Genomic DNA, 23462 nt, shown 5'->3' with positions numbered 1-23462 from the left:
GAGGCTGGAGTGACAATACAGCAGGGAGAGCGCTTACACTGCACGCCACAGCAACCCCTATGGTCTCCCAAGCCCCGCCAGGAGTGCTCCCTGAGCACAGAGCCAAGAGGAAGCCCTCAGCACATAAATGAGTTAAATCACAAAGAAAAGCTAAGCTCAAGGAACCATTGCTCACAACAAAGTCAACCCTGGGAAATTGGTCTCCTACACACACACACACACACACACACACACACACACACACACACCCCAGATCAGAACATAAAGTACACTTATTTGGCATACTTGGTTAAGATTTACAGCTTTGAACATAATATGGGGGAAAAATGACTCTAGAATTTATTTGGAGCACCCTGTGAGGCCCTGGGGGTGGTGTGGAGGTCCTGGGAGCATTGGTCCCGCTTATCCTCGGACAGGCGGATGTGTCGGTCAGGCGCCAATTCGTCCTCCACTCCTGATTGACTCCTTTCCTTAGCACCTTCTGTCTTGAGAGCCCCCGCTCCTGGATGCCCTTGTCCTGAGAGGCCTTTGCCCTGGGCGCCTCCTGCCCTGGACTTCCCTATCCCTAGCACCTCCTGTCCTGGGCACCTCCTGGCCCCTGTTTTGAGTGCCCTCTGGCCTGGGCACCCCCACTCCTCACTGTCCCTTGCCCTGGACGCATCTTGACCCCCGTCCTGAGTGACCTCTGCCCTGGGCAAACCCTAGCCCTGAGTGTCCCTGCCCTGGGCGCACCCTGCCCAGTCCTGAGTGCCCCCTGCCCTGGGCCCCCCATCCAGGCCCCTGGCCTGAGCACCCCCTATCCTGCGCTCCCGGGTCCTGAGATCCCTGTCCCGGGCGCCCCTTTCCCGTTGCGCACAGCCTTTGCGAAGCCTCACCCCTGCCGTGTGTCTGCTCTCTCGTAGCCATGTCCAGGGGCCACACCGGACACGGGAAGAAAGCCCTCGACGCGTTTTTCTGGCTGAACGAGATCACGGGCGAGATTACCCACCCACCGCCGCGGGCCGCGTCCCCGTCCCCGGAGCGTGTGGGCGAGCAGGGGCCTCCCGCGGGGGTGCGCAGGGACGCGGGCCCCGGGGACGCGCGCAGCCCGCCGCCGCCCTGGCCTCTGGGCCCCGCTGCCGCGTGCGGCCCGCGCCGCGCGCTCCCCTGCAAGCTGCGGCAAGTCCTCACCGGTGGCCACCGCTTTTCCTTCTGAACCGCGGGGGTCCGCGGGGGCCCGCGCCATCACAGCCCCTTCCCGAGCTGGTCCGGCCCCCGAGACCCCGTGCAGTCCAGCAAGCCCGGGCTGGCCTCCGTGCACCCCCAGAAACGCACGGGCGCCCGGAGAACCTCGCCAATACCCATTGAACTTCATTGCTGGAACGTAACGTTTTCTACAACTTTCTTGAGCTCCCAAGCCTTAGTCCTAGAGCCAGGAGGGAACACACCCCTCACCCCCCACCCCCCGTGAGCGGGCTAGGCTCAGTCCCCGGGCCCCTCCTCGGCTCCTAGGGCTACTTCCCTTCCCCTCCTATGGAAGTCGTCTCTGGGGGCGGGGTGGGGGGGTGGGGGTGGTTCTGGGCCCCGCCCAGAGGCCTGGGAGAGAGGGAGGCCAGCCCTGGGCTGTGGGGACTCTGTGGGCACTGCAGGACAGGTTGGGACAGCGCCACACTTCATCCCGGCAGGTACATGGGAGGCAAGGATGGGCCCATCCCCCAGCACCTGGGGACTCCCTGCCCGGCTGATGTGGACACGCAGTCACGGCCGTCCCGGAGCTGACCTTCCCCTCCGCCCTGTGTGCACAGGGCTCAGTGCCATCCCCACCCTGCCCAGAGTCATGAATGAAAAGTGCCCACTATGGGCTGATGCAGGGGCCAGGGCCTGAGTCCCAGACTGGGGCTAGCGCAGCGAGAAGTGAGGAGAAAAGGGCCTGGGGCTCTCCTCCCCCACCCCCAACCCAGAGATGCCTGTCTTCAAGTTGCCTCTCGGCTTCTCCCATGAGCCCCTCTGCTCTACCTGTGGCCTCACCTTAGAGGAAAACGGGTGTCTCCTCCTCCCTGTCCCCTGGGAGGGACCCTCACTTGTACGCTACTCTTTCCCCATGACCCAGGGCCACCCCTTGTTGGGGACAGCTACCTGTGGCCTGGTGCCTGGGCCAGTGTCCCTGAGGGAGGGAAGACACCACTTCCTGGGTTCACTTCCAGCTGGGCTGGGCAGGACAAGGAGCCCGCGTGAGAGGTGGCCCCAAGCCACACAGGTCCGTCTGGGGGCCACAGAGCACAGGGTGGGTTAGGCTGTCCCCCAGCCTGAGAAGACAGTTGTGCCCCAATGCTCCAATTCTGGGTGGGGTGAGAACCAAAACAGGAATAGAGCCGGGACCCTCCCAGGTCCCACAATCCTCGGGGGCTGAGTCCACAAACATGGCAGGAACTGCCCAGAGTGTCCTTCCCTGCCAGTGGAATCCTAGATCGTCCCTGCCACCAGACCACACGGCAGGCCAGCTGCAGCGACCCTCCGCTTGTGGAAGGCTAGTCAGGGTCCCGTGGGAGAAACTGGTAGCAGTGGGGTGCAGAGATTTTCAACAAGAAGTTGTAACACTATTGTAGAAGCTTAAAGGCATTAAGCAGGGTGTGGGGCACAGAGAAAGTGTCGGGAAGACACAGAAGTGAACAAGAAAACAGGAGAAGGTGAAGAAACACTTAAACTGGGAGGTTTGGGCTGGGGAGAGGGGTCAAAGGTCTGGAGTACAGGGCCCCCCAGGTTTGCTCCCGGTACCCCGCCCGGTCAAGCACCACTGAGCTCTGCCAGGTGGCGCCCTGCCCTCTGCACCAAGGGGGGAAATGAACACGGAAAGTCGAATGCAAAAGTTATTAACCAGGTAGGAGAATGACGGGAAAGGGATTCTGACTCTCTGTGGTGCCTACTTCGGGCAGTTGGGGGAGGTGAGGGGCCCCCACCCACAGAGGGGCCGGTGTTCTTCCACCCTCCGGCGGGAGCGGCCCCCGTGGGCAATGTGAAGATGCCAGCGCCAGCTCCTGCGCTGGACATGCGACATGGGAGTCACATCCTCACCTGGCCCGTGGATTCTTGCGGGAAAGAATCTCAGCAGACAGACAGGGAAGCAAAGACATTCAGTCTCGGAAACACGAGGCAGGGGTGTGGGGAGAAAAATGAGGGGGTGGGGGACCCTCGAGGGAAAGGAAGTTTAGAGGAACTACAAGCCCCAGGCTGGGATGCAGACTCCCAGGAATGGAGGATGCCCTGGAGAGAGATGGGGAACACCCAGAAGGGACCAGTGTGGGCAGCCAAGGCCAGGACAGAGGGTGTGTGCCCCAGACACCCTTCGTTGCTGGACTTACAGGGTTTTTCCCAAGCTGCCCGCCTTGGAGACCCTGACCCCCTGCCGGGTCTTGGATGGGCTGCCTCAGATTTGATGAACTTCACCTGAACTTCATTGGTGAGCTCTTATCCTGGCCAGATTGAGTGCCTGCCTTAGCAGGGGGTTTGCAGCCAGGCCTCCCTGGGAAAGCCCGGGAGGGGCACAGTGGAGGGTGAAGGGTTGAATGAACAGACAGTCCGACTTGGAGTGTGGTGGGACGAGGACCGGCCTCACTGTCCTCCCTTATCACTGAGAGCATGAATACTCCGCAGTTGATAGAGCAACCCCAGAGAAGCCAGTGCTGCCACCTGCTGGCCTATTCGCGCCATGGTGGCCTGTCTCTGCTATGCCAGACCCCTGTCTCCACCAGGGGGCAGTACTGGTCCAAGGGTCTCACTGGTCAGGACTCACCTAGACCCACCTACTTTGGCATTGATGAGCATCTACCTGATCTTAGAGCTTGGAGCACCTGAGTGGCAGGGGCATGGAGGCGAGAATCCCACTTCCCATGCCTGCACCTGGCACCAGGCTCTTGGACATCTCTGCCCCATATACAACACTGTCAGCTTGTGGTGGTGATGGGGGAAATCCCTAAAATGCTCCCTAATGAACAATCCTGCACTGGGAAAGGGTCTTGAGCAAACAGTAGAACTGGTTTCTGGTAGCAGCGTCGCCGGGTGGGGGACAAGGGTCTCTCCAGGCTCTTAAAATCGCCCCATTACGCTAGAGGACCTGAGGTGGACTGCAGGCAAGCAGTTGTGGTCAGCAAGCTGCTGGGACTCCCCAGTGACCCATGCCTCCTCCAGCCTGGTTCTGGGGGTCAGTGCCCCAAAACTCCCAGCTCTGGAGCCTGAGGTGGACATGCTGAGACCATACGCCCATTAGTCTCCCATGTCTGCCTGGCCGGCTTCGGGGTCACTGGGCCTGTGGGGGCAGCCTGGGGGAGAGGCTCAGTACAAAGCAGCCACTGAGATGCAGGGACGGTGAGCTGGGATCTGCACAGGTTCAGCAATTCCTGAGTGGAGCTGCCTCAGGGGAGGCCCCGATCCGGCCAGCTCTCCTCCTCCTCCTCCTCCCTCTCACTAGCTCCTGGAGGCAGAGGCTTTGCCAGGCCTGTGGGCCAGCCAGTGAATGCTGGCTGGTTTTGCCTTGGGGGTTCGGCCTGGCTGTGGAGCTCGGGTCTCTTTGGAGCTGACGGCTTTGTCATGGGACCTGCAGCTGGTTTTCAGAGATGGAACAGAATTTCCCTTTCTATGTTAGGTTGGAAGAGAGATCAAACAGGGCTCCATTTTCTTGCTTTGTTATTGCATTTTTTCTGTCATACCTGGTGGTGCTCAGGGCTTACTCCTGGCTTTGCACTCAGGAATCTCTCCTGGTGGGCTTGGGGGATCAGACGGGATGGTGGGGATCAAATCCTGATCAGCCCCGTGCAAGGTAAGTACACCTTACCTGCTGTACTATCACTCTGACCTCAGGACACCAATTTCTTATAATTTCCTATTGTACTGTAATAGTTGTAAACTGTTAATAATAACAAGACAAACAGTAATCTGATTATTATATAATTCATTATGTAACAAATAGCTCTGAGACAAAGTTCACTTCAAAAAATACTACTGAGAATTCCACATTAGTAGATACGAGAAATGGCATAATCCAACGTTATTTTTCCAATTATATTTTCTTATATGGCCTTTATGGAATTGTTTAAACCCAATCCTTTGGCTCTGGAAAAATCTTTATAGACAACACCATTTGCTACATTAGAAAAAAATGTTTTCAGTACAGTTGTCAGGCAGAGATTAAAAGGGATGAAATTTGTAAAGGAGACTTAGAAATTAATACTTTTGAACACGTTTGGAAATTTTAAAGAATCAGTGTCAACTTAAAACATACTTCAAGAAACGTTTTTAACATCTCTTTTCCTGTCGAACGAGCTGTGGGAAAAACTCCTTTCTCATTTCGTTTGCAGTGTCAAAAAATAGCGTCCCAACCTGGTATTCTCCTTCCCTCCTGACAAGGGGCAGACACGGTTTGGTCCAGTGTAGACTATGACCTGAAGACTCTGTCCAGGGAGTCTGTGCTGTGGCCATGGGGGTGCCCACAGCTCTGGAGCAGGGGTCATGCTGAGGCACTGGCCAGTCCCTGTGGCAGGACAGGGTCTGAGACGAGCCAGAGATGGCATGAGTGCAGCCATGGTCACGGGGCCTTGTTTGCCAAGACCCTTGGAGAACAAGCCACGATTTTCCTGGGTCGTGCTTACTAATGAAAAGAAATGACTCACCCCATCTAATGACTTCAAAGTCCTATTTGGATTTCAGTTCAAAAGCTCTCTGTTGACTTCATGCTACCAACAGACTGAATGGGTGGGAAAACTTCGGGGTTTAAGACTAGCTTCTGTGTCACTGAAGATGTTGAACAACAGGAATCGGACTGCTAGTGATAATGTCCAGACCAGATACTCAACCTATCCCTTTGTTCCTTAGACAGCCTCTCCTTTAGGCAAAATTTGGTCACCTAAACGTTGCTAGTCACCAGTCATCTGTTAGGAACATTAAATCTGTCCTGCCTGGCTGCAAAATATTCACGTGTCCAGATACACCAGATGCATTGAGAAAACTGTGTGGCCTCGCATGTCAGCCATGGAGATGAGTCCCGTGGCATCTGAGATATACGGGCTGAGACCTGTGTAGTGGCCATCACTCATTCTATAAAAATAGAGCTCTGGAGAATCTCTCATTCACACTAACATCCAATTTACCTAGTTTTGCCAATCTGGTGTTCCAATCGGGAGCATACCCTTTTAAAACCACTTTCATAGCAGAAATTAATAATAAAAAAATTGTTACCTTCAAAGCAGCAGTTAGAAACTCTGTTCTTGAAACATGTAAAATAATACTGTTATCTCAAATCCCGGATTTAAATAAGCTTAACAGTTCCTTCTCTGGTTAAAAAATAATACCGATTTCTGGGTTACTTAATGGCTTCTCCGTTCTTCCAATTCCAGGGGATACAGAGGTCTCCGTCTTGCATCACTGAGTAGAAATGTGACACGCAGAGGTGCATCCCTTGTAGATAAGGCAGTGACTGCTCTAGAAGTCTCTTGCAACAGTCCACCATTTGTTTACTAGAAACGCTGGGCTCCTTATAGAACTTTTCCAGAGAAAATTTCTTTGTGGAAGCCTGCATCAATTCATTTTCCATAATCTTTAACCTGTCACATGCAAAACAAACAGGATATTGCCACGAGCTATAACCAAATGAAACAACAAACAATGGAGGTCTATTGTTTAATCTATTCGGGGCTAAATGTCCTCTGAACATGGACTCCACAAAGGCCAGACTGCATGCTTAGATATGTATGTGCACGCCAATAGCCCTGTCGTTCTGGGAGTCATTGCCACAGGCATCTTCACAAGTCTTTGTCAAATCTGTTTGGCTGTGATGAGGGGCCTGTAATTCACTTTAGGGGCTCCCTCTGGTTTTGTTCTGGGGGCACACCCAGTGTTGCTCAGGACTTACTCCTGGCTCTGTGCTCCGGAGTAACTCCTGGTGAGCTCATATGGGGTGCTGAGGATCAAACCCAGGCTGGCTGCGTGCAGGCAAGCATCCTACCCACTGTACTATCGCTCCGGCCCCTGGGGCTCCCTATGGTTTGGGCCTGGAAGTGATGCTTTCTAAAGATCCCAAGGGTGGAGCGACAGCATAGTGGTCAGAGTACTTGCCTTGCACGTACCTGACCCAGGGTCCATCCTCAGTAGCACTTATGATCTCCAAACCCTGTGGGGAGTGATCCCTGGGTGCAGAGCCAAGAGTGGTCCTGAGTACTGCTAAGAGTGACCCAACCCCCCCAAACAAACAACAACAACAAAAAATTCAGCACCACCAAATCAGTAAGTATAGGCGGCATTGGGCAGTCTCCTCATGCTCAATCTCTCTCCAGCTCCCTCTGCTGAGGGCTGCCCTGACTGGTCTCACATCAGTTTTGATAACGCAGACAGGGCAGAAAGTGGTGTCCTTAATGCTTTTTTGCCCACTGGGAGCAAATTTTTGGGGATAGCTATTCTAGTAAACAGCTATCCTCCAAATTTTGGGGTCCAAAAATTAAAAGAAAAAAAACAAAGATGTAAATCACACAGACACAGTGATGCTTATGAACTGAACTTAATCATCATCTCTTATCCTCACTTAAAAATGTCTTCTCATTTAATTTAAATGGTTGCCTTATTTTATTTGTGGTTACTGGCAGCACTCAGGGCTGACTCCTGATTCTGTGCTCAGGATTGCTCTCACTCCTGGTAGGTCTTGGGGACCATATGATATGTCCATATGACAAGGTGCTGGGGATTCTACCTGGGTCGGCCATATGCCAGGCAAGTGCCTGACCTGCTGTACTAGCTCCCTGACTCTAAATGGATTCTTCTTCCTTGTTGCTACCTTTTTCCATCTGGAGAATTTCTTTCTGATACTCCTTTTTTTTTTTTTGCTTTTTGGGTCACACCCGGCGATGCTCAGGGGTTACTCCTGGCTCTGCACTCAGGAATGACTCCTGGCGGTGCTCGGGGGACCATATGGGATGCTAGGAATCGAACCCAGGTCGGCCGCGTGCAACGCAAACACCCTACCTGCTGTGCTATTGCTCCAGCCCCGAGATGACTTTTATATGAATAAACCCAGTTTCTAAAATTGGGGCACACGGTTGTCATGTAATCTAGGTTATCATATGTGGTAGAAAACAGTCCCATTCAATCCCTGGCCGAATATGGTGGAGCACAAATAGTATGAAACAGCCAGAGAGACAAGCTTCTAATTCCAATGTAGTTTTACACGTTTGTTTGTTTTTGGGTCACACCCCGCCGGTGCTCAGGGCTTACTGCTGGCTCTGCTTCGGGGATCATATGTAGCAGCGGAGATCCAACCCGGGGAGGCTGCATGCGAGGCATGCGTCCTACCCACTGGATTATCGCTCTGGCTTCTAATTCTAAGACAGTTTGGATGTCCTACAGGTGAGTTCCGAATCCCTGGATTTTTGTTACACTGAAACGACAGGGGGCTGACAACACTCACTCTTCTTTTCTTTTCAAGTTCTCTCTTGCCTGTTGGGCTTTGGTGAGAATAAACCACCGGAGGTTTGCCGGGTCACAGAGGGTTGGGATGTTGAAATGCCCGAGTTCATGCAGGCTGGGCGCATATCTGTCGCTAGAATGAAGTAACACATTCAAGGAAGGAAAAAAAATCACTGATTCCTCCTCCTTGCCCCCACTCCTTGCCACCACTGCAGCCCTGACGGAAGTAGGAGTCTGACGAACCGGAAAGGTTTGTCCCTAGAAATCCCCCCCGTTCCCCCTCCCCCCACCACACAAATGCACTGCCCCTGTGAGAGCAGAGCCAGACACTTAACTGCTACCCCACAGAGACCCCAGACCATGACCGTCACGCCCAGTGACCTCCCTTTTCTGCAAAATGGGTGTGGCCCACTCCACACCAAGGGGTTAATGGGACCATGTACATTGGGCACCACTTCGGACGCGCAGGTCATGCTCTCCACCCACCTAAGAAAGGGCCCTGTGACTGTGAGAGTCACACAAGGTGCCACAGGCACGACCCTCGTCCTCCTCGGCTGGCTGGCTGCGTGCGTGTATGAGCGGATGCAGGGACCCTAGTAACGATACGAAGCCGTTGAATGCACCTGGGCACCCGTGAGCCAGCGAAACGCTCTCTTTGTTTCAGACCGTACCTGTTAAGGATCATTTGTAAGCCACGCAGACTTTGGGGATGAGAAGGGACTCGGCTCTTCAACAGCCGACTACAGAACACATCCAGGAGAGAGTAATACTCTTCCAGGGTCAGCACTGGCTGCAGCTCTTCGATATAAACCACCTGGATGCCGCCAAGAAGGTGACTGATCTGGTCTTCCAGCAGCATCAGCCTCCTCTGAAGGTCAAAGTAAGTTGGCAATCTTTCAAAAAGCTACAGAGAGAGAGAGAGAAGAGAGAGAGAGAAGCAAAATTTACTTTTATGCTATCATCATAGCTAAACTTTAGAATTCTAATACATAGACTGAGAAATTTTAACAACAAATTGATTTTCCTAGAATGGACGTTCAAGTACATGATTTGCCAAAGGGCAAAAATGAAATGACAAAAATACTAATACTCAAAACGGATCCCTGTAATCTCAGGAATTTTCAGGTGGGGAACTAAAGAGATGACAGAAATAATAATAATATAATAATAATAATAATAATAATAAGCATGTTCCAAAGTGGAAATAAGTCTTAAATACTGAGGTTTAAATATTCAGGTAAGAATCTTCAGTTACTTTAGAGAGATTAAATGATATAATGTAGAAAGAAGTGCTCCAGACACAAAGTACATATATTTCAATGCCAAGACTGTTCCCTTCAGAACTTACTTTAATTCAACTAAATTCAACTAAATGGAATAATGCACTGCAGACCCTACTGTGTACTTAAGCACTGAGCTGGGCACCTGGAGTGGGCAGAATTTGTCCCCGATTGCTGTGGACTCAGGGTGCAAGGACACACAGCAAAACTCCGAGTTCTAATAAACAGCAATACTCCTACAAACAACAACAACAACAAAAACAAAACACAACAAAAAAAACTCCGAGTCCACCCTGCGAGGGGCGCCTCTGGGTGAGCCTACGAAGAGGCTGCTGGAACAGCCTACAGAGACTCAGGCCATGACTCGGGAACGGGAACGGAAGTGGGGCTTCGGAAAGCACAGCGGGCCCACGGGGCTCGGGGCGCCACAGAGCGCATGCACATAGTGGGAGTGGGCAGGGGCAAACATCCTGAAGCCAGAGGCCTGGCTCAGCTGGAGTTTAGTGAGAGGATCAGAGCATATAAATGGTCAGAGCCCAGGGCCAGGGAGAGAGGGCAGGGGGTGAGGCGCCTGCCTAGTACGGGGCAGACCCTGGTCCAATTCCTAGCACCACTACTCCTGAGCACTGCTGAGTGTGACCCCAAACTCCCCTCAAACAAATCAACGGCCTCCCCGCCCGCCCACCAAAAAAGAAAAAACATTCAGAGCAATTAAAAGGCTTCAAAAAGTCTGCTATACTAAAGGTATAAAAATCTACAAATTCTATGTTCTAGTGCTGTGTAAAATGACTTTACCACTTAATCTTTCCACGTTTCACTCAATGACTTATTCCATGTAAACAGCAACAACCCTTGGAAATCTATTTTTCTTTATAAGGCTCATGTATTCTCACATCTTTTCCTATTTCCCTGGGGGAAGGGGGTGTGAACATTTTTTTTTCTTTTTCTTTAACTTTGTGGGTCACACCTGGCGATGCTCAGGACTTATTCCTGGCTTTGCACTCAGGAATGACTCCTGGCAGTGCTCGGGGAACCATATGGGATGCTGGGAATCGAACCTGGGTCTGCCACGTGCAAGGCAAACGCCCTCCCCACTGTACTATGGCCGTGCACCCTGGAGGTAACATCCTGCTAAATAGCCGTCCAGTGTCCTGACCAGGGAACTCACACTCTGTCTGTTCGGGCTGCCTGCCGCCGTGTGCGTGTGAATCTGACGGTGGGCTGTGCCCTGTGTGGGGCAGTGGGACGAGTTTTTCATCGGGTTCTGATCAGGCCCACCATGAAGATCTCCTGCACCCTCTTCTTATGACCACAGACGCCTCTGCTTCCCTACGCCCTGACCCTGGCACCTACCAACGTGTTGTTTCTAGAATTTTGTGGCCTTAAGGATGTTTCATTAACTGGGACATACTGGCCTTTTCCCCGGTGTACACTACCCTGGAGCTCTGCACCCGCACACACCAGCAGGTCCTTCCTTCTGGCTGGCCCATGCATCCCCCTGTGCGTGGCCCCACAGCTATCCCCGCACATGCTGACCACAACTATCCTTGCACACGCCAACCACAACTAGCCCCGCACACGCTGACCACAGCTAACCACACACACGCTGACCACTGCTAACCCCGCACACACCGACCACAGCTAACCACACATACATGCTGACCACAGCTATCCCTGCACACGCCAACCACAGCTATGAACATGCCAACCACAGCTATCCCCACACACGCCAACCACAACTATCCCTGCACATGCCGACCACAGCTATCCCCCCACACATGCCAACGACAGCTATCTTCAGCTAACCACACCCACACACGCCGACCACAGCTAACTCTGCACATGCCGACCACAGCTAACCACACACATGCCGACCACAGCTAACCACACACATGCCGACCACAGCTAACCACACACACACTGACCACAGCTATCCCCGCACTTGCTGACCACAGCTAACCACACATACACCACAGCTAACCCTGCACATGCTGACCACAGTTAACCTTGCGCATGCTGACCCTCAGGAGGGCTTTTCTCACTAGAGGACCAGTGAAAATACATATTCAGATGTGACTTCACTTCCCTCGAGTGACGCCCACGCGAGCAATGGCTGTGCTATCTACAGGGGCCTGGATGGTGCTGGAGGAAACGGATGCCCTCTCTCTTTCCAGATGGCTGCTACTGTTCTGTGTTCACTAGGGATGGATGAGTGTCTGATTTCTCTAGGGATGGATGAGTGTCTGATTTCTCTGCATTTCTGCCAGCAGGTGGGGCATGGGCGAGGGCCAGGAAATCAGTGGTTTTCATATTGGCCACCGTGATGGGAGGAGAGCAGTCTGGATTTGCATTTCTCTGGATGGTCAAGTGTAGGATAACAATTAATTTGTCCTTTCTCCCTTGCCACAAGGAGCTTAGGTTCACTGAGTCACACCCATCACATCCGGAGTCACTCCCATTCCTTCTTTTATCTATAGCACTTCTCTATGCTCTCTTCCCCAACCAGTTAATCAGCAGTTTTCCTTAGTCAGAATCTGTTGATTTGTAAGGTCAGATCTTCTAGGACATTGAACTTGTAAGTTAACATTGCCTTTCTCCTCTCTTTAAGTCTTTTGAATAGTTTATTTTGTAAGGACCTTTGGGACCCCGAGGGAGATTCCAGAGTTAAAACTCTACTATTTAGTAACTCTCCCTTTCCTGCCCCTTCCCTAGTAGAGCCTTAGCTGTGAAGCCCTTCCTTATTGGGATGTAAATTCTGAAACCATTTGTTGACTCTTCCCTGTTGGGATGTAAATTCGGGAACCATTTGTTGGGCCTTCCTTATTTGTTACCTCCCTTAGGAACTCTTCCCTTATCCACTTCCACCGAATGCAGGGCTGAGAATCAAAGGAAGCCAGGTGATAACCAAATGTCCGAGTTACCAGATGCCCACTAGCCACAATGCCTATGTATGTAGATGCTGATCTTTGAATCTATAGGCTAAGGAGTGATGTACTTCTACATGGATTGGTTAAGAAAGCATATGTTGTTACAAATCTATTGGCTATGAAATGCGCGGGCTTTGCTGTAACAGCCAGTGAAGGCCTATTTAAGATCCCCTTTGAAAAAGTTCGGGGTCTTGCCTCACCTAACTGACCTGCGTGTCTGTGTAGGCGGCTTGACCCTGGCTAGCCAGTCTTACAATAAACCTTGCTTGCTGTTTGCAGTCGCTGGAGTCTCTTTGTTGTTAAAGGGAGATCACGATCTGCGCCCTAACAACTTTTTAATGCAATGTCCTTTTTGTATAGATACAGGAAGACCGTTAATATTATGCTTTGTAACTTAGGATTTAATTGACTTTGAATATTATTCACTCCAGGGCGTCTGCTTTCTCGACTTAAGCCTCAGTTGCCCTTAGTTCCTAGCACCCCAAAGGCAGGGTCCCGACGAGGGACTGAATGGACCCAGAACAAGCTGTGAGCTACCCTGGCATCGAAATGGGCCAGGCCAAAATGCCATGATTCTTAATTAAAAGTTAAGAGTTTGATCATAGACAAATGCTGTCATGATCCAAAAGATGAGACTAGGACCCTGCTATGGATAGGAAAGACTATCTGCCTGAGCACTGTAGTCTGAGATCGAGATGGCCCTAGGAGAGCAATTCTATAAGCTTAAAGTATTTCTTACTTGTCCATACAAAATGATTTATAATAAGTATGCTTATTTGTTTGCTGGACAAGGATAGGAGAAGCACACCCAGGGGATTCCGTTCTAGGGTGGGTCCATCTGCTAAATGAGAATCTGTCCTAGAAGCGACTTTCCCCGAGGGAAAGAACTCTACCCCTTTGATTGTGACACACGTATGTGTAATTATTACCCCAACCTGTTGGGCTGGACTGAGCTGTCAGGATGAGCCCATGTAGACTGCACTGCACAACAGGCAGGAACATAGGGACCCATGAAAATTTCTCATGTGTCCTGACTAGTTTGGATGAGGCTGAACATTTCCCCCCTTCAAACTGCCTTCAGTAAATAATTTCAGTATATTGTGAGGGGCAGTTTTCCTTTTCTCACAGAAACCTGGCTGGTCTTTCACATGCAGATCTCAGGTGCTAGCCAGGACTGATCTTTGGGATGTAGATTCCAGGCTCTAGCAAGACTAGTCTTTGGGATGCAAATCCGAGTGCTTGTAGCCCAAGAAAGGTTTCAGTTTTGGTTTTGTATCTTCTTTCTGGAGGCCAAAATTACTGGCCTGCAGATGCAAAGAAACAGTGTATGTTTTGCTGCCTCAATGTTCTTTCTGTAACTCCTTTTGATGACATCACTGCATTGTGTTCTTTTGAGGTACTGAAAGAATCCATATTAGGGCATCAAATTTTTGTGTACTTCAGCTAACTTGCAACATTGCTTTCTGTAAAACTGCTTGGCTGCTTTGCACCTGGGGGAGAGGGGACTTGGAAAGTGAACAGGGCATAACTTCTTTCTAAACCAAGTATGACAGGATTCAGGTGTATTTACTGTTCCTTAAATGTATTGTCTCAGTAAAGCACCCTGCAGATTTGGGTAAAGGATAACTCAGGATGCAGGTGGTTGGGGGAAATTGCCCTTTCCTGGAATGTATTATTTCACTAAAGCACCCTGCAGACTTGGGTAACTCAAAACGAGGATGGTCAAGGGAGATTACCTAAGGCTTAATGATTCCGGCTATAACCTTGCTTGTGCTGACAATCGATGTACGTAAATGCTGATCTTTGAATCTATAGGCTAAGGAGTGAGGTAATTTTAAATGGATTGGTTAAGAAAGTATATGTTGTTACAAATCTATTGGCTATGAAATGCGCGGGCTTTGCTGTAAAGGCCAGTGAAGGCCTATATAAGATCCCCTTTGAAGAAGTTCGGGGCTCTCAGCCACTGCCCATTTTTGGGGTATGCTGCGGAGCCCCAGCATGCTGGTCTAAATAAACCCCGTTTTTACTCCTGCAGGAATTGTGTCTATCTGGTCTCTCCGTGCCTCCCAGGGCTAGGGAACTCCCGATCCCAACAGTACCATGATCAATGAAAGGAGATTTCGGGGCTCTCTAAGAGGGTGACAGGTCTGAGAGAACCTGGAGTCACAGGTATGAGAGAACCTTGGCCCTTCATGACATAAATTTCTTCTATGGGATATAATGAGACTGTAAGAATGGGCTGGAGGAGGCAGAGGAGAGACAGGAGTGAATGGAGAGGAACTGGAAAAACTGCAACTAAGACTAACCAGTCTGGCCCTGGTTTCCTTCCTTCACCTCCCCATCGCCATCGACCTCCCAGGAGTAGAGTCTTCAGGGAGTCTCCCTGAGACTACTGAACGCAGGCGGTGGCGGGAGAGATAGACTGCTGCTGTCTTTTTGTGTTCACACGGTCAAGGTCAAATGTCTTTTTCTTGTGTTTATCTGTCATCCATCTATATTGTTTAGTGACATGCTTTCAGAGCAATTTATAGATTCTGGATACACAGATTTTGCCAGGCTTGTAAATACTGTACAGCAAATAGCTGATACGAGCAGACCCGTTGCCAAAGAAGAGAATGGCAAACAGCGCAAGAGAACATGCTCTTTAGAGAAATGCAAATGCAACGGAGACAGCAGTGCCGCACACCCATTAGGATGCTTCACGGTAAAGAGATGGCACAGCCAGTGTTGGCGGTATCTAAAAGTCAAATGTGCCACTGTACGATTCAGCCCCCACCCCCATTCCCAGGGATTTACCCAAGAGAAAAGAAACTACATGTACATATTTTTTTCCCACGTGTGAAAAAACACTGCAGGCCCCCAACTGACACAGCCCCAGGTCTTTCAATAGGTGACTGGACAAGCAGGGTGCACCCATACACTGGACACTATCTGGGAACACAATGCAATAAACACTTAAACGTGATGGATTTTTATTTTTTGGCGCGGGGACAGGCGGGGGGGGGAGGAGATGGAGGGGGCACAGTCTGGGCTGTACCTGGCAATCCTCAGACAGAGGTGACTACTGGCTCTGCATTTAGGAATCACTCCTGGTGAGCTCAGAAGACCATGTGGGGGCCTCAGAAGACCATGCAAGGCCTTACCCCAATAAACTATCTCTCCACCCCCAATGTGTGATGAATTTCAAAGGATCATGCTGAGTGAAAGAAATCAGTCTCCCACCTTCCACAGAGGCTATTCTGATAACAGCTAAGGAAGACAGAGGAAGTACAAACTCATCTCTGATGATAGGAAGCGGGACCCGTGCAGAGCTGAGGAAGAGGTGGTGGCAGGAGAGGGCCCAGGCCATGTTCCTGGGTGGTGGGTATGTTTGCAGTCCTGACTGTGTTAATGGTTTCCTGGGTATTCATGGATGTCAGATTCCATCAAAAGATACACACCAGACGCCTTGAGCAATCAGAATCAATCTCTTTGAAAAAAAAATAACCAAACCAAACCAATAGGAAGCAGGACCTTTCAGCTGCACTTCAGAACATCTACCAACAGAAACAGAAACTTGAAAATCAGTCTTCTGAGTATTTTTAAGTATTTGATGTTGAATTTCTAAGCACAGCTGAAGCTAATGACTTAAATTTTATAGCTCTTTGACATCAATAGTACTGTGAGACACAAAAGTAGGGCAATGACAATTCAAAACTTTTGGGGGGAGTTTGCTTTAAGCTGTTTCTTACTTTTGTCCAGTGATGATGGACATCCATTGTCCCCAGCATTACATGGCCCACCGCACTCATGCCGGAACGGTCTGTAAATATTATCGTACATCCTGATGATAAAACACAAACCCTTTGGTCACTGTCCTGAGATGCCTCATTCTTTCAGCACTGTTCAAATAGTTACTTCAATGTAGGGCATATATTCAGAACTCAACTCAGGAGAAGCTTGGGGGCTAAGTTTTTATGTCGCATTTTATTCCAACAGATTAAACAAATTTAATTGAGAGAATATCACATATGTGAAGACTTTCAGCTGCCTTTCTAAGGGAGATGTGACAAGAAAACGGAAATGGTTTACCTTTGGCATTCCTGAGTGCTTCCGAGTTTTGCTGTGCTAAGCGGCCCAAGCTGTGGAGTTGGCTGCAGCGGTGGGCAATGCCCCAGCTCCTCTGCCACCTGGTCCAACAGATAAACAGGCAGGCAGTCAGCCCTGGCACCCCTAGGAGGCGCACGCCCTCCCCCACCGACTGACTCCTGGGGAAAGCCAAGGGGTTTCTTTCTCAGGTTGGCACACAACATCTTTCCAAATGCGTCAGATTTCGTGAAAATGCCTGGTACTTCATTTCTCATAATGCAACCCAAATGGGGAAGAAACTGCTTATCAGAGGATGAGATTATCACTACTGTCTTCAGCTACCAGATGAGTTTCAACAGGCAAAAGCACTCTTTTGTCTTTATTTTAAAAGAAGAGTGAAAAAACAAACAAACAAACAAACAAACAAACCCCAAACCCCACAACTTTTTGTTTTTCACCTCGTTCAATGATGATGACTTTGTTTTCAGTTTCAGCTCTAAGGAGAGATTCCTGCAGATTTACTGAATTTTAAAAGAACATTTTAGTCTAGACAAAGTGACTTACTACATAATGGAACCGAATCATTTCATAAATGAAGATAAAATCTTAGCAACACAATGAAAAATGAAGGTTTCATGGAGTCTCTGAGGCACAATGCACACCGCTAGCGTGCTGGGGTCAGCATCCACCTCTGCATTCTACTTCTGCAATTTATTAGCTCTGGGGCTTTGAACAGGGTATTTCTAATCTTCCTTGGAGTTCTCTTTCAGAGATGGAAAGTGGGGGCATTGCCCGCTGCACAGGAAGAATAAATCAAAGTTCATAATATAAGCAAACGGTAAGGTACTCAAAAAAGGGCTCAAACACTTAAATGCTCGTGAATGTCATTTCTGTTATGATGAAATGGATTGTAAGTTCTATCTTTTAACAATCAAATAAGAAAAATGAAGTATAATTTAAAATTAACATTTTCACAAGGCTAGCAAATGCTGTTTTTACTACATTTATTCAGTTCATTTTTAGGTTTTTGGGCCACACTCAGTGGTGCTCAGGGAAAACTCTTGGTGGTGTTCAGGGTACCATACAGAGTACTGGAGTTCAAACCCGGATCTGCCGTGTGCAAGGTAAACACCCTACCCGCTGTACAATCCTTCCAGCTTGTTCCTTTTTTGGGTTTAGTCTTTTCATTTTTGTATTTCCAGTCTGTTTTGATAGAATGTTTAAAATACATACTAGGAAAAATTATTCTTATGCACTTTTTTACTTCGTAGACATTTAAAAGAACATAATATTTTGCTTTCAGCTGGAATAAAAATCTGTCACTTGACTATGGAATAAGAAAAACCCCGTACATATCAAAGCATGGGCTAGAGATGATGTGATGATAAAAGGGTTTTATCATGATTCAGAGCATGAGTCCCAGCATCAGACAGACTTCAACTGAAATGTTCTTTTGAACTCTGAATAGTCTTGGCTAGATGAGAAGAGAACATATACGTACTATCTGTACTCTGTGAGCATAGGAAAGTTGTTAACAGGACATGCAAATAGTCTTTTGTCGTCAGAAAAAAAAGTTCTCACTGTCAGGACTGAAAACAGTAAAACAGGCTGCAGCAGGTCATGGAAATGTTTAAGACCAGGTGACAATTTTCCAGGGTTCCTATAACGGGGAATTCCATTTCTGAATCACAGAACTCCTTTCTTAGTTTTAGCAGCAGTTAAATCCATTTTTACAATAAGCTTCAGTGTGTATCTTCATTTACCTATGATATACGTGTAAAAGGTAAAGGTAAAGGTAAAGGCCCTCCCGTTGATCGTCGATTTGCTCGAGCGGGCCCAGTAATGTCTCCATTGGAGACTTTGTTGTTACTGTGTCTGGCATATCGAATACTCTCGGTAGCTTGCCGGGCTCTCCGAGAGGGGCGGAGGAATCGAACTCGGGTCGGCCATGTTGGCCGCTTGTAAGGCGAACGCCCTACCCGCTGTGCTATCGCTCCAGCCCATATATGTGTGTATGGCAAAATATTTATTTCCCCCAGGCTTTTAGGTCACTCCTGATGATCAAATCAAGATCAGCTGCATGCAAGGCAAGCCCCTCATCCCTTATACTCTCTCTCTCTCTGCCCATGGAAACATATTTAAAAAGTCATGCTAAACATAGAACCAAAAATACAATCCTCATTTTATTTCTCTCTTCCTTTCTCTTTCTTGTTGGTTTTGGGGTCACATGTGGGGGTGCTTGGGGACCCCCTGGTGCTGGAGTTATATCTGGGGCTTCTGCATGTGCGCCAGCCTTCTGAGATATCTCCCTGGCTGCTCCCTCATGATTCTACTGATTTTGGTTTTGGTGCCACACACCCAATGGTGCTCAGGGGTTAGTTCTGACTGTGTGCTCAGGAATTACTTCTGGTGGTGCTGAGGTAACCATTTGGGGTTCCGGTGATTGAACCTTGGTCAGTTGTGTGCAAAGCAAATGCCTTACCTGCTGTACTATCTTTCCAGTGCCCCCCTCACAATTTTAAATAAGAAGTAACAGTTTTCTTATATAGATGAACATTTGGTTACTTTTTCTGGGGACACCTCCTAAGTGGAGTTTGGTAAGTCTGGTGGCCACCCATGATTCTCAGCCAACGGGGCTGGTGGTTCAATGCAAGGGCCCTGAGAACCGAGAAGCTGCTCTGGGTGATCTGTTGGTACCTGGGAGCCTCTAGCACGGCACCCTGCAGTGCTTGGGGGGACCACACCAAGGATGCACCCTAACTGCAACAGTATCCTCCAGCCCCTGAACTTTTGATTACATTCACAAAATGACAGTTGAAGAATACTTCGGTAGAGACATATTGAGTCTGTTTGTATTTTTTACTTTTGTGCCACACCTGGCTGTGCTCAGAGCTTGCTCAGGGATCAGTCCTGGTGTTGCTGGGGAAACATATGAGGTGTCAGAGACCAAACCTGTGTCTTCCCTGTGCAAGACAAGTGCCTCACGTGTGGCACCATCTCTCCAGCCCAATTTCTGCAGCCAACACATCCGACCGTGCTCTCTGGCCTGTGGGGCCCTGTGTGTGCTAGAGGCACCCAGCAGTTCCCGCGGGAATGTCCACAGCCGGCTGCTTGTAAAGGCCGCCCTAAGGAACCCCCGAGACAGCCTTTGCAGTGGACACTAGCTGCAACAATCTCAGGCACTAGGCAGGTGTGTCTTTCAAAGTCCTGAGGCTCAGTGGCCGGGGCTCACAAGTCATCATGGCCTTTGCTCCAGGCTTCAGAACCAGGGGCATGATGGGACTGAACTCCAGAGTGGCCAACCTCAAGTTCCCCAGCCATCAAGCATGCCACATGTCCAATGGCGCTTTACTGAGTTTAATGCGGATGAGTCTGAAGGCATGGTGGCTGTAAAAGTGGCTCATCCCAGGTGGGTATGGGGTCAGGTACATCCTTGCTCATGCTTCCTTCTGGTCCAGATACCTCCACGCGGGGCCCTGAATTCCCAAGAGCCTTGGAGTTATCCCTCCTGACTCCTTCCTATTTCCCTTGAGTGCAAGCCCCCCCACTCCCCAACAGACAATAAATATTGCTTCCTAGCCAAAAAAAGACTATTTACGTATTGATGGGAAAAAAGGATACAAATACTGAGCTGCTTTATAGGTAACACTAGTTTAGTTTAATCCCTAAATTACCTTTTTCCTCTTTATTACCTGATGTCTGTGAGTTGCAGCTGGTGAGATAGTTCATCTTTTAAACGGTCTAGTTCTTTTCTAAGTGGCAGACTATTCTTCAGCTTTTTAACGGCACTTTTTCCATTGTTATCTAACCACGATCTAAGAAGAAAACAGATATATATATATATATATATATATATATATATATATATACATATACACACATACCAGATACCCAGATACATGTAAACATACATATGCATTTACTTTCTGATACTAACAATATGAATTACACTGCAAGCATTTCTACTAATAAAAGACACATTACCTTAAAGCACAGCCACTAACTATGAAGCTGAATCTACAACTAAAACTTTACCCAAGTGGGACTCCTCTTTGCACTCACCTCTCCTTTCACTCAGGGGCCGCTCCTGAGCCTCCAGCATGCAAAATGTGTGTTCCAGCCCTTTGAGCATCCTCCCAGCCCACAAAATATTTTAAGTGGTGACCCAATACACACACCTTACACGTAAGCATACACACGTTTGTATATATGCCTGAAATAAGGATTTTGAGAAACAATTCTTTTAAAAAATTTTTTTTTTAAATTTGAGCCACACCTGGCAATGCTCAGGGGTTACACTTGGCTCAGTGCTCAGGGTTCAGTCCTGGGGGCGCTTGAGGAACCTTATGGGATACTAGGGATAGAACCCAGGTCAGCTGTGTAAGGCAAACACCTGACCCACTGTCCAGGAATTCCTGCTCCAGCTCTGAAAAACAATTCTTAAATATACTGATAAAATGTTTCTATTTTTTAAAGGACAAAGCAAAACTATGTGAAAATAGATTAAATGGAACCTTTATGACTTGAAAATTTTTCTTTTTTTTTCTTTTTGGGTCACACACTGCGATGTTCGGGGCGGATCCTGGCTCTGCACTCAGGAATTACTACTCCTGGCGGTGCTCAGGGGACCATATGGGATGCTGGGAATCGAACCCGGGTCGGCTGCATGCAAGGCAAAAGCCCTACCCAATGTGCTATTGCTCCAACCCCAAGTTTTCTATTTTTTTTTTTTAAAGTCAGCTTGAGCTGGGGAGATGGGACAGAGGTCAGAGGTGACCGCCTGACTGCCTGAGGAGCAGGGCTTGACCACTGGGCCTTGACAGCGCTGCATTCCTAGGCCCAACACTGAAGAGTACAATGTGTTTGGCCAAGCAAGTGTCTCCAGGAGTGGCCCCAGATTCCCCAAGTGCTTCCTGGGAGGCCCTCAAAACCCAACTGATTTCTCTTCAAGATTTATATATTTGGTCTATAGTCTACTTTCAGATTGCCACTCAATGCCTCTTTTGCAAATCATAACACCCAAAAGGAGAGAGAGAACAAAAGGGTATGCCCTGCCACAGAGGCAGGGTGGGATTGGGGGGATGGGGGGTGGGAGGGATACTGGGATCCATGGTAGTGGGAAATGGGCACTGGTGGAGGAATGGGTATTCGATCATTGTATAACTGAAACCCAAGCACAAAAATTTGTAAGTCTACAACTGTACCTCATGGTGTCTCACTAATAAAAATTAATAAAAAAAGATCTATATATTTGGTTTTGGGGTCACACCTGGCTCTGTGTTGGTTGTACTCCGGATACCATGCATGGTGCCAGGGGTCAGGCTGGCTGTCTGCAAGGCTGGCTGTCTGCTGTACCATCTCTCGGGCCCCAATTTCTGTGTTTTATTTCAAAATGGTAAGAAATAACTATAGCCTGAATGTAGCACTGAGAAGGTGGCTCAGAGAAAGAAAACACTTGCTTTGAATTGCCCTGGATTCAATCTTCTGAGATTGCCAGAAAAATAATTAAATCTATATTAAATACTGTTATTTTGTATTTAAAAAAATTAATTATTTTTTGCTTCTCCCTCCCCCCACCCCGGGCCATACCTGACGATACTTCAGGGCTTACTCGAGGCTCTGTGCTCAGGAATTACTCCTGGTGGTACTTGGGGGGTGGGGTGGGGTGTGCCCGGGACTGAACCCAGGTCAGTCATGTGCAAGGCAAACACGCTCTACCCACTCTAGTATATCTCCAGTCCAATGTATTATCTTTTTAACTTGTGTCCTAAGTTTTAGAAATATCTTAACGTGCTTTCATGAATAAATTTTGATTAGCTGAAGGCCACTGGTAAGTTCAAGTAAACACAATCTGATGAGATGTACTGAATTAAATCACTATTTCTATGCTCACACCAGGTGTAATCCTTGAGTGCAGAGCCAGGAGTAACACCTAAACATAGCTGGGTGTAACCCAAAAAGTAAAAAAACAAAAAGAAACCCAAAAAACCCAAACCCAAACAAACAAAAAAACAACCCCCCCAATCTACATTTATTATTATATAGTTAGACAGATAGGACCACTTCTGAAAAAGCAGACTTTAGTTGTAAATATGAATTATAAATACACTGAGTAACATAAAACTTTCTCCATACGTGAGGGTGGTTTCCATTCTTGACACGTGCTCAAGGTCTTCATCAGGATCCTTGAATCCGGTGAAAGTGTAGTAAGTCTTGTCCCATTTGATGGGCCTGTCGGATCCCCTCTTCGCCTCTTTGGGAGGCTGGGAGGGTGTGCTGGTATTCAAACTCTGGATATGTTCAACAGACAAGCTGCAGGAGTTGAGAATATATAATACTGTGCTCAGCAGATCTCTGGTGTGCAAAGTAAATTTGACTGCTCGGAATCCTGGAGAATACAAGTCCCCCAAACAATGAAGAGAGATGATTATTTACTTTAAAAAATATTTTAGATGCAGTATCTATAGACACTTAAAAACTTTTAAAACATTCTGCCATGAATGAAAAGCCATCCCCTTGGCTGATCATCTGTAGATGGAGACCTGGCTCTCTTCTCTGAAACTAGACCCTGTCATCCTAATCTTCATAAACTCCTACAAACGCTGGCTTTGGTTTTCCGTTTGTCACCAAACCTATCACGGTCTAAGAAGGGTTCAGGATATTTTCCCTGCTGGCCATCATTTGGCTCTTCCAGTCTCAGAGACCAAAGGCTCTGCTTCACGAGCAAGTGCAGCCAAAGATGATCCCTGCACTGAGCAGGAGG

At 48.6% G+C, this 23462-nt stretch overlaps 1 protein-coding gene and 1 non-coding gene across 3 annotated transcripts in view; one reads left to right on the top strand and one right to left on the bottom strand.

Moving 5' to 3' along the window:
- Positions 1-4907: 4907 nt before the first annotated feature.
- Positions 4908-23462, bottom strand: part of TCAIM (T cell activation inhibitor, mitochondrial) — a 39464-nt gene continuing 20909 nt past the window's right edge. For both annotated transcript variants that reach the window (XM_056129615.1, XM_056129616.1), the window contains exons 5-11: positions 22835-23087; positions 20392-20514; positions 16703-16800; positions 16363-16454; positions 9096-9328; positions 8426-8557; positions 4908-6572 (exon numbers count right to left, since the gene is read on the bottom strand). In XM_056129615.1, the coding sequence (XP_055985590.1) occupies positions 6332-6572; positions 8426-8557; positions 9096-9328; positions 16363-16454; positions 16703-16800; positions 20392-20514; positions 22835-23087 (1172 nt within the window). In that variant the 3' untranslated portion in view covers positions 4908-6331. The remainder of the gene's footprint in view (positions 6573-8425; positions 8558-9095; positions 9329-16362; positions 16455-16702; positions 16801-20391; positions 20515-22834; positions 23088-23462) is intronic.
- LOC130037964 (small nucleolar RNA SNORA70) lies at positions 19713-19846 on the top strand. The gene has a single exon (XR_008794541.1). It is a non-coding gene; the product is annotated as a small nucleolar RNA SNORA70 (small nucleolar RNA).

The sequence above is a fragment of the Sorex fumeus genome, unplaced genomic scaffold (assembly GCF_029834395.1).
Source record: "Sorex fumeus unplaced genomic scaffold, SorFum_2.1 ptg000072l, whole genome shotgun sequence".
NCBI lineage: Eukaryota > Metazoa > Chordata > Mammalia > Eulipotyphla > Soricidae > Sorex > Sorex fumeus.
This window is presented reverse-complemented; position numbering and strand designations above follow the sequence as displayed.